This window comes from Zootoca vivipara, chromosome 17 (assembly GCF_963506605.1).
Source record: "Zootoca vivipara chromosome 17, rZooViv1.1, whole genome shotgun sequence".
In the NCBI taxonomy this organism is placed as follows: domain Eukaryota; kingdom Metazoa; phylum Chordata; class Lepidosauria; order Squamata; family Lacertidae; genus Zootoca; species Zootoca vivipara.
Genome location: NC_083292.1, coordinates 6,212,985 through 6,227,984, shown reverse-complemented (window position 1 = coordinate 6,227,984; position 15,000 = coordinate 6,212,985). Strand labels below are relative to the sequence as shown.

The window sequence follows — 15,000 nt, the reverse complement described above, 5'->3', positions numbered from 1 at the left end:
GTGAAACAGGTAGATAGATCAGAAACTGGATATACAAATTCTACCGTTGTATATTTAGTGTATTAGAGGACTAACAGACTAATCCATTGTGTGTTTGCTCAGAAGTGAATTCAGTGGAGCTTAGTTGAGGTTTGTTTGCTGTTTTGGAGGACAGATTTATCAATGGCTTTCAGCAACCAAAGACAACATAGAGCATCCGTGTGTAATGAGGCGGCATCGCTCTGGGGACAAGACAACAGGTGAAGGCCACTGCCTTCATGCCTTGCTCGCAAACTTCCAGGCGCATCTGTCAGGCAGCTGGTGGGATTAGAATGGTAGATGAGATGGAACCTGGTCCGATTTGGAAATTTGTATGTTCCTATTATTACACAGATCGTTCACAATAGCAAACCAGTCAGCATGCAAAGAGGAATCATGGATAAGCATCAGCCTCTATGCCAAGTGCAACAGCAAGCCAATTGGCACACAAGCAGAGATCATAGGTGAGAAACAGCTGAGCAATAGCAAGCCAATCAGCACGCTGGGAACAACAATAACTTGTGCTAGTTCACATCCTAATATCGTATTTACTCGAATGTAATGCACACCTTTTGTGACCAAATTACGTCATGAAAATTAGGGTGCACATTAGATTTGATGGCACCAGCAAATACTTCTTTGGTTTCAAGGTCTGGAAAACTGAGGTACACATTAGATTCAATGGAGCATGAGATTCACGTAAATACGGTACACGAGAGATCACTCCCACACAGCAAGTTTGTGCAAATGCTAGGGCCCACACCTGCAAGAGGTGACCCCACCACTATCTTTGGCCACCCTGTCCCGCCCCCCACTGCAGTCCCCTTGGTAGCTATGCTGCATGTGTTTGGAGGGTTATATTATGAATAATTGTGTGGAAGCAATAAAGATGGACAATGGATGAGGAGGAAGCCAGCTGGTTGCCACCAAAAAGTGAGGGAGCAGGAGAGCACCAATGATCCCCAAATAGTCGCCTGTAACATCCAACCACCTTTTCTTTAAAAAAAACTACCCTGTATAAGGTAAAGGTAAAGGTACCCCTGACCATTAGGTCCAGTCGTGACCGACTCTGGGGTTGCGCGCTCATCTCGCATTATTGGCCGAGGGAGCTGGCGTATAGCTTCCAGGTCATGTGGCCAGCATGACAAACCCGCTTCTGGCAAACCAGAGCAGCACATGGAAACGCCATTTACCTTCCCGCTGTAGCGGTTCCTATTTATCTACTTGCATTTTGATGTGCTTTCGAACTGCTAGGTTGGCAGGAGCTGGGACCAAGGAACGAGAGCTCACCCCATCACAGGGATTCGAACCGCCAACCTTCTGATCAGCAAGCCCTAGGCTCAGTGGTTTAGCCCACAGCGCCACCTGGGTCCCTACTATACCCTGTATAAAATATACACCTGCTCTTGCAAATATGTTACCCAAATGTGCAATCTCTTTTTTCTTTTTTCTTGACAAGGCACAAATATCTATGGAAATCAGAGATCTTTCCACACATCCCTACCTTCATAGGGGATAAATCAGGGAATAGCAACCTCAGCCTCAGGGTCCAAATGCAGCCTTCCACAACCGTCCTGGCTGGAATTTTGCCTACTGTATGAGTTCTATTCATCTCTCTGCCTGCTTTTGTCTCTGGCACCCCTCTCCACTGGCACACAGCCCCTAGAGGTTGCCTATGAGGGAATGTGGCCCTCTGGCTGAAAAAAGGCTCTGCATCCCTGTTATAAACAGCGATCAGAATCTGCGAACAAATATCCATTTGCAAATGCTGGCCTGGTCTAAGCAGATGGCAAGAGCCTCCTGCCTTGCCATTCCATCCTATTGGGGCTGGTGAAAATTAGCAGCTTTGGAGACATCAGTACAAAATTATCTTCTCCACGGTGGCTAGTCATTGTATGCTAGCCTTTGTTCCAGGCCAAGAGAGATATGCCTTTTGTTTCTACCAGCCACAAAAGGAAAACATTCTGATTACACGGGAGGCTGGAAATTCAAAATTAAAACAGCAGAAAGCATTTGCAAATGCAGCAAGGGCGGGGGAGATATTGCACATATTTAAGTCTCATTAAACTCTGCCAGGCTCACTTGCCAAGGCTACAGTTTTTGAAATTCATACCGTACTTTCCTAGGTGCTCAAAATACTTCACAGATATCCTCTTAGTAAGCATTTCAGCCCCACTAATGCTTCTCAGTAGTGGCGCCCTCCCTTCAGATGTCAAGGAAATAAACAACTACCTGACTTTTAGAAGACATCTGAAGGCAGCCCTGTATTGGGAAGTTTTTAATGTTTGATATTTTAGTATGTTCTGACATGTGCTGTGAGCCGCCCAGGATGGCTGGGGAAACCCAGCTGGATGGGTGGGGTATAAATAATAAAATTATTATTAATTATTTTTATAATTATTATTATTATTCAACTGTCCCTGGGGCAGGAAGGTGGCATCTGTGGCCCCCCAGGTTTTGCTGGACTCTAGGTGTCCAACAATCTCTGGTAGCATCATCAGGGATGGTAATTGAGCCCACCAACATCTGGAGGGCCACAGGTTCCCGATACCTGTGCTATGAACAATTCTTGTTTTCTGGGAACTTTTGGCAGCAAATCAGTGTCTCAGTTTTGGGGCTTTGTTAATGAGGCCATTCATAAGGTTTCAGCTTTCCCAAGTTTCTAAAAATAATATCTGCATGAGGAGGGAAGCACAGTTAAATCTTGCACACAAGCTTGTGATTGGGACTACCTGTGGAAAAGCCTCCATGTGACTGTGGTAGCTAGAGGTTCATACTTCTAGCTATAACCACACTGGTGCAACTCCTTTCAGTCTTTGACAAATCCTATATGCTGCCACACATGTATATGGCTATGTGCACAGCCCCTAGGAAGATTGATTGCATCAGTGGTATCCGAGTCAGATCAGACATACATTCTTAAAAGAGCTACCTTCAAACTCTGTTGAAAATAATTCCCTTCTGAACCAGATCAGGGATAGGGTTCCACACTGCTAGCAGTTTGTTTGATCGGCTGGGATGTTTCCTAGAACTCCTATAGATCCTCTCGCTTGTATGGATGGATAGAGAGTGGTATGTTAATATGCATACAAACAAGCCTACACTGTACAAAGCTAATATTTACATTCATTGCTCCACCCACTTTTGCCTCTGACCCCGCCCATCATTGGCATGTGGCCCTCAGAAGACAATGTGCTTCTTGGACTGAAAAGGATACTCCTGGCACAGGCAGTATAAATGACTCATTTTGGATGGGGATATTTAATAGCTATAGTTCTAACTTTCTATCTTCAACATTCATCCGTTTGCAAAAGGTGTTTGGTTTGCAAAAGCTGCACACAGGCTAGATCTCTGCGCAGCTTTCTGCAGAAGGGAACCAGATGGATTTCATCTCTCCAATCTATGATTCTTTGCTACGCTGTTGAGAAAATAAAATCCCCACACTAAATCCTGACCTCTGTTATACCAACCACAAACCCAAGAGACTTCAGTGCTTTGTATGTACTGTATACACTCTCTTTTCGTCTGCTATAAAACCAGGCTTTTTGGAGTGCTCAAGAGACAGCTACAAATCTGCTCCTTCCAAACACACACACACACACACACACATGAACATCTTCTGGAATGGTCTGTTTTCAGAACCTTTTATTCCCCCCTCCTCTTTTTAATAAAAATAAAAATATTCTTCATCAGCAAATTAATACTGTATTATCAGAGTTTTGTTTTGTTATCCCCATCACTATTCTTTGACCCTGGATTCATTCTGCTATTTATTTATTTTTTAAGAAGCCATTTTACCAAAACAGCTCTCAAATAAACTTGTTTATCTATCTGGTGAACATCCAAGTCTTTCTTTACACATCTCAGAGTGGCTGTTGTTAGTATTGCCACTTAGCTTCAAGGATGAGCTGGGAGTTCTCCCTTCACTCAGAACATCTAAATGGACTGGTGAAAGGGGGAATGTGGAAATGTGTTTGGAAACCATATGCTCAGAGTGAAGTGCCCTGAATCCAGACCTGGGGCCAGCCTGCCTGAGAGCCACATTCCTTGCTGGGCCATCTTTCGAGGCCACATGCCAATAGCAGGCAGAGCCAGAGACAAAAAGAGCAACAAATGGACATTTCACTTTTTTACAGTAGCCTGATTTCTATACACTTCCACACATACCCAACTCCCTCATAAGGCTTGGTTTCCAGACCCTTGGTCATACCGGTCAGAAAAAAACAAACCTTGGCAATATGGCACCCTTGCGAAGCCAAAATTTTACGCCCCCACTCCAGTCCTTTCGGTGCCTTCCCAAGTCAGGTAAGGGAGGCACAAGGCTTTGGGGAGGAGGTATGGGGCTCTGGCAGGGTCCTAAAGCCCTCCCACCTCCTTCCCAAAACTGGCCAAGCCCTAACTAGGCTTTGGAAAGGAGGCAAAAGGATTCTAGAAGCCTGAGAGAGCCCCAGTGACAGACCTAGGGAGCTAAAATTTCAGTGGTGCCCTGTGCAACACCAAAATTCAGTGCCCCCACCTCTTGTGCTCCATTCTAAAGCACAGTTGCAGTATCCCCTGTGGTGTGAGGAAACCGGTCATGGTCCCCCACCCACCCCCAGCTCATACCTCCTTCCCAAAGCCCAGCGCTTAATAGGCTTTGGGATGGAGATGGGAAGGTGGCCCCTTAGCCCCTCTGCCCTGTGAGGGGGAGCCAGTCAAGTTACCCTAAATCCACTTCTGTCTTGGTTGCCCTCCTCTGCACACATTCAAGCTTGTCGTTCCCCCCCCCTTTAAACTGTGGTGCCCAGAACTTGTTGCTCAACTATAACTCCCATCAGCCCGAGCAATGGCCTCAGCCAATGGCCAGGGAAAATGGGAGTTTTAGTTCAGCAACTTCGACTAGATGACCCTTTGATCTGATCCATAAACTTTTGTACTACTGCACAGATGTCCTGCTCATGAGTATCTAATTAGCCAGTGCAACAACACATTGCTGAAGTAGGTAGACCTTTGTTCTGTTCCAACAGGGCTCTCGTTTTCCTATGGAGCAGGTAAACCAACAAACAGTTGGTCTTCTCCTGCTTCAGTCAGAAATGGCACAGGCTAGCAATAGATAAGAGTGTGTGTCTTTTCTATGTTCATCTCTTTTAGCTTTCAAAAATAATGCCTCAAAGCGCTTCAAGCCAAAGGAAAAACAGAAAGGTCTGGATCGCCCAAGCTAGTGACCTGAAACACCACAAGGTGCCAAGCGAGTCATCAGCAAATATCTTAAGTGGTTTTGTCAGTGTTGTGGTTAGCCAAAGCACACTCACACGAGAGCAGAGTTCATCAAATTGACTGATAGTGCAAGAATTCCTGTAATTTCCACACACACACACATTTCGTACATGAGATTCCAGCTCAAGAAATTAATGTGCTTTACCACGAAAGGGAGGGAGACACACACACACACAAAAGGGGGAAATAGAGAGAGAGGAAATAAGGAGATAAAAGGGGGGAGAGGAAATAAAAAGAGAGTTGACATCCTCAGGTTAATTCACTAGCTTTTCAAGCGGGGGGCGGGGGCGGAATGGGGAACCTGAGGCTGTGTATTGACCCAAAATAGACTGAGCACATAAAAGAGAGAGGGCCTTTCCACTTGCTAACTCAAACAGACACTGGGAGCACCAGAGCAAAATTATCTGAAGCTGAACGTATCAACCTCAGGCTTTTACCACATCTTCACTGCTCAAGAAAGAGTTTTTTCTATAATGGTAATAATAATAATAATAATAATAATAATAATAATAATAATAATAATAATAATAATTTCCCAGTATGCTGTTCAGACATCCCTCTTTCAAAAGATTGACTCTAGCTGCCTATGTGCATCTGAGGCCTTTGAAGATTCTGGTGTTTAAAGACTTAAATGGACCAGGACCCAAATATTGGAAGGGCCAATAGCTCAGTCCTACAGCTTTGCATGCAGAACGCCCCAGGTTCAATCACCAGTAGCATATCCTGGTATCCCTGCAGAGATACCAAGCTGGATGGAGCAATGGTCTGACTCTGTATGAGGAAACTTCCTATGTCCCCAAAGGAGCTCTTCTTCCTGTACTAGCGTGCTTGGGTCTTGAGAATTTCTGGAGAGGCACTGCTCCAAGAAACTGCTCCAACTCTTTAGTAAAGTTACTGCATGCTTCAACAAAGGAGAGAGACTTTCTGTGGTGGCTCTCCAGCCTTGAAATGCCTTCTTTTGGAAGGTTTGCCTAGTGTAGCTATTACATTGCTTTGGGGCACCAAGTGAAGACCTTCTAGACAGCCCAAACCAGCACACTGACCACAAGTGCTTGCTACTGGGATGAATCATAGAATCATAGAGTTGGAAGAGACCACAAGGGCCATCCTGTCCAGCCCCCTGCCAAGCAGGAAACTCATCCAAGCAGGATGAGATTGGGTTTCTCATTTTATACCTTGTTACAGTATATCTACTCACTGCCTTGGGTCAATGGTCCAATGAGTTCAACATCCTATTTCCCACAGTGGCCAGTCAGATGTCTTGCGGAAGCCCACAAGCAGGACATGAGAGCAATAGTTGTTGATACCTTACACCCTGCCTTCAAATCTGAACAGCATTCTCAACTTTTCCAAGCAAAAAATGCTACATGGACTCTGCTTCTTTTGGAGTACACAAGAACACGGTCTTATGGCATCCTGAAAACAGAAATGACAAAATATGCAAGCCAAGCAGACATCCCCAACTTGTTACCCGCCAAATGTTTTGGACAGCAACATTCATGATTCTGGACCATTGGCCACACCAACTGAGGCTGCTGAGAGTCTTGGCCCACACCCATCCTTCACCCTTTACTCCAGGGATGAGGGACAAGCACTCCTCAAGATGTGGCTGCCATGCTCAGTGGGTCAATGGTACTCAAGAGCATCACCTGGCTGAGGCTCTGCCCAGGCCTCCTGGGTCATTTTCAGAGTAGTAATAATAATAATAATATTTATTTATTTATACCCCGCCCTTCCCGGTTAAAAAAAACCCCGAGCTCAGGGTGGCTGCAATGTTACAAGGACTCTACAGACCTTGGCAGGATCTGCCAAGATGGTCCTTACATCCACAGAGGTGGCAGTATGCACATAGGCAACTGTGGAAAAGTAGTCAAGACCAGTGGGAGTTGGTCCATGAGACCAAACCAGGCATTGCCCCATCAACCTCAGCCTGTTCTCACCTACCAGAGCTGTCAGCTTCCTCCTCCTCATTCTGAGTCTTGTCCTTGCAGAACTCAGCAGGGAAGAGGATGGGGGCAAGGCTAGAATCAGGCTCTGGCTGTCATTGGCTCTGGCTTTGCCTTCTGTTGGGTCTCCCTGCCTTCTGCCCTACTGGGTCCAATGGCCATCAGCCACCACTGGTTAACACACAGGCTGCTGAAGAAAGCTGGACAAACTCACTTAGTTAAGTCATAGAATTAATTACTTTCCTCACCCCCACTTTTTGAAATCCATGCCTCCTTCTCAGGGCTTAGTTTCCTATCCCTGCAGAAATATTCCCTATTACTTCCCCGTTGATGGCTTAGAGATTCCCAGAGGCAGCTGCTAGCAATGCTTCACCCTGGCATCTCTGCAGATGTTCCTGCTGACAACATCACCCCCAGTTCTGATGGAATGAAACGGTGTGAAAAGGCTCGGTTGTTTACAGCACCTGCTCCTGATCTCCTTGCCTTGCCTGAAGTGCTCATCCTGTGTTTGAGCTTGGTCACTTCCATCTGCAGGTGGAAGGTCATGTGATCAGACACACTCCCATACAGAAAATACCGGTAGTCATCTCTGCACACAGAGAACTAGTATGTCAGACAGAAGGTTCCCAGGAAACCCTGCCGCCAGTGTGCTAGATTTCTCTGTTTGTTTGCATCAGCGCTGGGATGTGGACAGCAGTTGGAAGGGAACCAGGAACTGAGAATCAGGACATAGAACAAGCCAAGGAATGTTGAACAAGCCAGGAGTCGGGACCAAAGAACAAGACAGCATCCCAGAGGTAGGACTGAAGAATAGCCAAGGATGCAAGAACATGCCACAGCTCAGGAAGGCCTAATTGCTCAAGGAAACGTCAACTGGAACAGGAAGTCCCTTTATATTCCTTTCTTGTCCAGGACAGCCAGCCTGATTGGGTCAAGTCTGGTTGGGCCTGAAAGTACCCACCAATGACTCCAATAGTTCCTACATCTTGTTGTTACCCTTGCACACAAGCCTGAGCTTTTATCTGAATTCTGAAGTGCTGCAGTCAAAGCATACTGTAAGCTTACCGTCTAGGGCTTATGGCAACTTCAGGTGCAATGACTATAGGAGGGCGAGCTAATTTTGAAAGCATCTCCAACATGCCCAATGCAAATATATCTTTGCATCAAAAAGCCTAATGCCAAACATTTTCAGCATAGACAGTTAAAATTGTGGGGAGGGGGGGGACTGGCTGGAGAGGGCATTTATTACCCAGCATCCATGATGCCATAAATACATTGTGATGCTGTGCATAGGTGCAGAAAGGGACATACAAAATTGATCAAGACTAGTGGAGAGTTCAATGAAAACATCAACCAAGTACGCAGCGACTAGGAAAAGGACACAATCCATGTCAGGAACCATTAGGAAAGAGACTGAACATAAAGCACCCAGTAGTATAATGTATTTTATGCTACTACCGGTGTATGGTGCAACCACACTTGGAATACTATGCCCAGTTCTGGATGGTCTGCCTTCAGGAGGACAGTGTAGAGCTGCATAAGGTGCAGGAAAGAGCAGCTGCCCTATGATGAATGATTGCAACATTTGGGGGCTTTTTAGTTTAGAAAAAGTAGGAGGGGGGCATGATAGAAGGGTATACCATTGTGTATGGTGTGGAAATAAGGTAGATGGGTTTTTCTCCTTCATAAGAAAAGCCCTACCAGAAGGCCCATCTAATCCAGCATCCTGTTCTCACAGTTGGCTTAGAGGAAGATTGCAAGCAGTACATGAGTGCTACAAGGCTCTCTCCACTTAGAATCACAGAATGATAGAACTGTAGGGTTGGAAGGGTACCCAAGGGTCATTGAGTCCAACCCCCTGCAATGCAGGAATCTCAACTAAAGCATCCATGACAGATGATCCAACCTCCGCTTAAAAACTTCCAACACCTTCTGAGGGAGTCCCTTCCACTGTTGAACATCTCTTCCTGATGTTTAGTGGGAATTTCCTTTCATGTAACTTGAATCCATTGCTTTGGGTGCTAACCCCCCCCCCCCCCCTTCCCAGAGCAGGAGAAAACAAGCTTGCTCCATCTTTCATGCGGCAGTCTTTTGGATATCTGAAGAAGGCTATCACATCTCCCAGCAACCAGAATCCAGAAGCATACCTCCCCACTTCTTGCCTAATACTAAAATCTGAGGCCGCTCAACAGAGCCCAGAAAACTGGGAAGTTCAGGACTGTTAAATGAAAAGGAAAAATAATGCACACAGTATTCTTTCTTGGTTCCCATTGCCTCCATCTCCCCTGCACTGGATTTGAGATTGTAACCTCCTCAGGACAGGGACCTGTATTTTGCAAAGTGCCATGCATAAGAATGCCACTATATAAACACCTAACAGCCAAGTCCCTTCCATGGGAAACTAAAATGAAAACCCAAACACACCAATTAATTTCATTCATCCCATGCCTCTCGCTTCTCAGAGACTCCCATAAACTTTAGGACTATCATATCGGGGGGGGGGGGAGGGGGAGAGAGAGAGAGAGAGAGAGAGAGAAAGAGGGTTGCCAGAGACCTGCAGCAGACAGCTTTCAAAGCCAAGAGTCTTTTATTAGTAAGATCCTTACGTCACTCCCCCAACAGCACAGCCGATGCTGGCAGGATAAGATGAGAAATAAAATTTGTTTACGGGTCAAGAGGAATGCATCGGCGACAGAGCCCAAAAGGGAACCAGAGGCCATCCTCACTGGCAACATTGCCCTGCAACACCTTGAATCTTCAAAAGTCACAGCAGGGCAGAAGGCATGAGGGCAAGCCCAAACTGAAAGCCGGCTGCTCAGACATCACAAGGTGGTTTGGAGGGGGGGGGGTTGAACTTACGAACATCTTGGGAGGGAGATGAGGAGGTGATCTCTGCTGCAGAATTTCAGATCAAGGAATTGAGACAAGGCTAAAAATTTATTGTATACATATAAAGGCACCCAGTGTTTTGATTAGGTGTTGTGTATTGGTGAAATTGTGAGGTGTGGATATACGTGTATATATATATACACCTCTTCTAGCCCCCACACATGTGTAAGTATATAAAAACAAAATTCTAATATTCTTAGGCACATTTACAGCTTTTGCACAGTTAAACAATAATGCACATTTTATTTCTCCATTGATTGGGTGGATGTCCCAATCCAACATATTTTTCTGGGCATGGTTGTTCAATAGCACATTCCCACCTGAATGAAATGTTCAGACACACCAACTTTTGTGGATACATGGAATAATTTTTTGGCTTTTCTCCCTAAACAAGGGCAACACCTTGCTTTCAAACATGCCAAAGATTCTTCCCAGTGACAGAAGTGTTTCTTAAACTTGATTCAGGGGAAGGCAAAGAATGCTTATTAGTTACAGCCCTGAATTGATAGCTGTCACTTCCAGAAACACAGTCTATGAAAAATCACAACAGGGATAGTCTGTGTGTGTGCTGCCCTCCAGTTGCTGTGGACTACAAATCTCATCATCCCTGGCCATCAACTATGCTGGCTGAGGTTCCTGGGAGCTGTAGTCCAAAAACATCTGGAGAAAACCGCGTTGGCTATCCCTGCTATAGAAGTTCAGTGGGACTTATTCCCAGGTACGTGGATATAAATTGCAGTCTTAATCTAGAGCAAAAACACCAATGGCTTTCAGTGATTTCCTAGCACTATTCAAAAACAGGTTTCACCTCAGTCTCTGTGCCTTGCTCCAAATTGGTGTAGACTGGTGTGTGTGGAATGAGCACCAAGAACAAAGGAAAATAGGAAGCTGCAATTTTCCTGAGTCAGACCTTTGGTCTGCCTAGCTCAGTACTACCAACACTGACTGGCAGCAACTCTCCAGAGATTTAGACAGGGGTCTCTCCCAGCCATACCTAGATATGCAGGGCCTTGAACCTGGAACCTTCTCAGGCAAAGCAGATATTCTACAATGAGCTACAGCTCTTCCTCTGAGCCTAACCACTTAGGAACAAGAAGAAAAGAAGAAAAGGTAAAATTGATGTGCTACTAACTGTGTCACAAACTCAAACCCCCCCTTTAATTAATTTCATCACCCTCACCCCAAACCCTTAAGAGCAAGGATAAACAAGTGGGAAAGAGGCAAAAACAAATGTGAGAGTCAGAGCTCGGAGCCAGCTGAAAGGCACAGACTTCTAGCCCCAGGAATCTTCCATACCAAATCCAGGCTATATGGAAACCCCAAGTACACACACACACAGAGAGAGAGAGAGAGAGGTCAGAGCACACTGCAACAAGGCAGAAGTGAGGTTGTCCCCACATCACAGGACAAAAGCCAGTAAGTTATAAAGAAGGGGGCAGCGTATAAAAGTTGGATACAATCAGCTTTCAGGGAACTGGTAGCCTGTGAATGCATCACAATTTTGGAAGGAGGGAGAGAAGGGGAAATCTAAGGACCTGCAACACAAGTTTTCAAGAGCCCCCACAACAGATGGCATTGTATACAATGGCACATGTGGGGCGGGGGGGGGGGATGCCTGGGGAAATTGTGGAGCCAATGTGGTGAGGTTTTCCCTGCTCCCGGGCTTCATCAGAAGAAACCCAGACAAGCAAAAGCAGGCTGACAGGTGGTTTAGTGTTGCACTCAAAACAAACAGGATGGAGAGAGTAATATTGGGTTAATGGGATTTCCCGTGGATTGAGTGGAGCAAATATTGCTAAGTGATCATTGGTGGGGAGGGGTTTTTCCCTTAAAAGACGGGACACAGATCCAGCTTCAATTGCTGGGAGCCCTTTGCTCTGGGGTCGCCCCTCCTCCAGCCAGCCTACCTGCCGCCTGAGCGGCAAGTCTACTAAAGTCTACTAAGGTCCCTGAGGAGGATGTGCATGTGATAGTAAGGTCCCTGAGGAGGACGTGCCCATCTGCTTATAGCCTGGAGAAGAAAAGGGGGGAGAGGGGGAAAGGCCCACGTCTCTTCCAGTTTGCAAAGTCTTTGCAGGATGCTTATCTTGAGCAGATGGTCACTCACCACAGATGAATGCTGATGGGACATTGTTGCTGCAGAACAAGGAGGTTGGTAGGTATCTGGCATGTGTGCATTACAGATAAGGCTTTCCAATTCCATGACAAGATCCCACGGGCCTCCAAATATCGTTAAACAACCGGGAATCTGTGGCCCTCCAGATGTTGTTGGACAACAGCATCCACAATCAATCTGCCTGAGACTGTTAGGAGTAGGAGTTTAGTAACATCTGGAGGGTGAAAGATTCCCTTAGTTATGGGATAGCTTCTCCATTCTCACCTATCACTATCCCACTTGCATTTTCCTAGTAAGTTTGCCAATTGCAGACTGCTGTAGCCTTTACCACGTTTTCAACCTCCATACGATGAAAAAGCAGGCAAGATCTCCATGCCCTTCTCTTAGCAAGGGAACACCCCAGCCCAGCTGTCAAAAACTTCCTATAGCTGTTACTTAAAGGGCACAGAAGCAGACACACTCACCTCGGCACAGCAGAGCACCCAGAGTCAAGCTGAAGGCCACAGGGGCAATCGGCAGAGCACCCATGTTGAAGAACTCCCGGGAAAGAAGTGAGGAACCGGGAGCTGTATAGCGGGGATTTGCTGCAGCTTTTCCTTAGAAGTCAAAAAGCTGCTCTTCTGAAATATTTCCACCTTTGCATTTCCTCGGGGCCGGATGGAAGTTCCTGGCTGATCACCTCTTCGCCATGATTAGGTTCTTCCTGAATGGGGGTGGAAGGAGGAGCCCCCTCCCAGCCCCCCAAAATCTCCACAACACCTAGGCATCCAGAGACACTTCTGTTCTACCGGATAAGGTGCAGGTGCGCGACACGAGTCAAAGGAACATCGAGGGGGGTTGGGGAGGCCGGGGGAAGACGCGGAGCACCCTCGGGTCGCTCTGCAAACTTTTCCCAGTCCGCGGAGCCGCAGGTTCGAGCCCCGCGCTGCGCAAAAGTTGGACAGAAGAAGAAAGAGACGGTCGTGGGCGCGGGGAGGGCGGAATCTTTCGCTGTTTCTCCGCGGCGTCTTCCTCCCTCTCTCTTGTGTTTGGAAGCAACTCCAGGGGCGTCTGGAAACGACCTTTCCCACCGCTTTCGGTTCTCCCCGCCGGAATCTCTGGTGGCAATTGCTCCTCTCCGTCCAGCTGGCCGCTCTGCTTCGCTGCAAAAGCCTCCGGCGAGCGCAAATCCTGGGAGAGACTTTACGAGAGAGAAATCTCCATCACACAGACGCGCTCGCACGCAGAGAAAGAGCAAGCGAGCGAGAGGAGGAGGCGGTAACCTTTGGGGGCTCCCTCCAATCGGAGCAAGGGTTGGGGTGGGTTTTATATTTCTTCCCCTCCTTGCGGGTTGGAGTGGAAAACTCCGAGGCTGGAAAGGGGGGGGGGGGAGGCGGGATGGCTTCCTCTAACATTCCAGAAGCAGCAGGAGTAGAGCCACAATTACTCGCGAGTAGTCCCATTGAGTTCCGCGGTGCTTACTCGAGAATGGACAGCTCGGACGCGTGCTTGCCCGCAGGCAAGTCCAACGGGGCTCGCTGCCTTTGCACTCGATTAAGTAAGAATGGCTCGACTTGCGGCCCGATCCTCCGCGCGTTATACCCCCGATGTCCCGTTGAAGTGGAGAGGAGTTATTCTAGAGTAAGCGCGGATTCGGTTGTTTTGCCCGTGCCTCCGCGTACTTACTCCGTAGCGATCCCACCGGAGCTCGTGCGCTTTACTCCAGAGGAAGTGTGACCCGGCTTTCGGCCCGATCCTGCGCTCGTTTACGTGGCAGTAAGTCCCCCTGAGTTGGGGGGGGGGAGGTTGTGTTACTCCAGAGTATGATTTGGTTGGCGGCCCGATCCTGAGTGTTTACTCGGAAGTAAGTCTCACCGACCTGGGGTTGTGAGTAGATGTGAATAAGCTTGCAGCCTACGATATACTTCCTCGGGAGTGACCCCAGCTGAGTCCAACGAGGGTTTACTCTCAAGAGTAGTATGCAAAACGTCGGAGCCTGCAGCCTTTGGCTAGTACGTCCCGCTGAGCTAATAGCGTAAGTGTGAATAAGCTTACAGCTCTAGCCTTCACATGTTGGTTGGATATAAGTCCCCCTGGTTTCAAGTTGAACAGGATCACACCCTTTGCTAATTTACCTGATGCCCAGAGATTAGGTCCTTGTGGTTTCCCAAATAACTGTGCCCGGGATCACATAGTGCCCGGTGGGTTGCCCTTTCTTAAGAGTAAGTTCCATTCAGATCACTGGAAAGTCTAGTGAATTGTGGATAGAACTGACTTGCAATGCTCTCTGCAGTGCATCTAATGTGGGGGCGATGCAGCAGGGGTCCTAGGGCAGGGGACTCTTCAGCCCTCCCAATAAAATATTTGAGCCCCCCCTCCCCAAGTGGATAGGCATTGCCTGGTGCCACCCACATCTTGTGGTAGATCACGCAGGGTAGGGTGTATTTGTGCCCCCCCATATTTTATTCAAGTTGGCACCCCTGGCAAGTTGCATAGGGATTTCCACTTCACCCATAAGCCTTAAACTTGCTTTGGTTTATGTGGGCCTCCTTTACAGGGCCTGCTTCTTACTCCCGCCCCAAGCATTTTAGCCTGGCCAGAATGTGCCTTGAAACTCTGGCGACACCCCCTTGTCTGTTTTGCTGGAGGACAGAGAAGTACATGTGTAGAAGACAGCCTACCATCCCAAGGAAAAAATGTACAGTACATTGGTTGCAGAAACTACTTTTGCCTCTAGCCCTCCCCAACACTGGCATTTGGCCCTCAGAAAGTTGCCTAGAGGGAAATGCGGCCCAC

General features: G+C 47.3%; 1 protein-coding gene across 1 annotated transcript in view; it reads right to left on the bottom strand.

Annotated features, from left to right (window-relative positions):
- The window catches only part of LOC118075944 (transmembrane protein 132C), a 273,846-nt gene extending 260,409 nt beyond the window's left edge, over positions 1-13,437 (bottom strand). Inside the window, exon 1 of the mRNA XM_035098371.2 lies at positions 12,690-13,437. Coding sequence (XP_034954262.2) covers positions 12,690-12,753 — 64 coding nt within the window. The 5' untranslated portion in view covers positions 12,754-13,437. The remainder of the gene's footprint in view (positions 1-12,689) is intronic.
- Between the last annotated feature and the right edge of the window lie 1,563 nt (positions 13,438-15,000).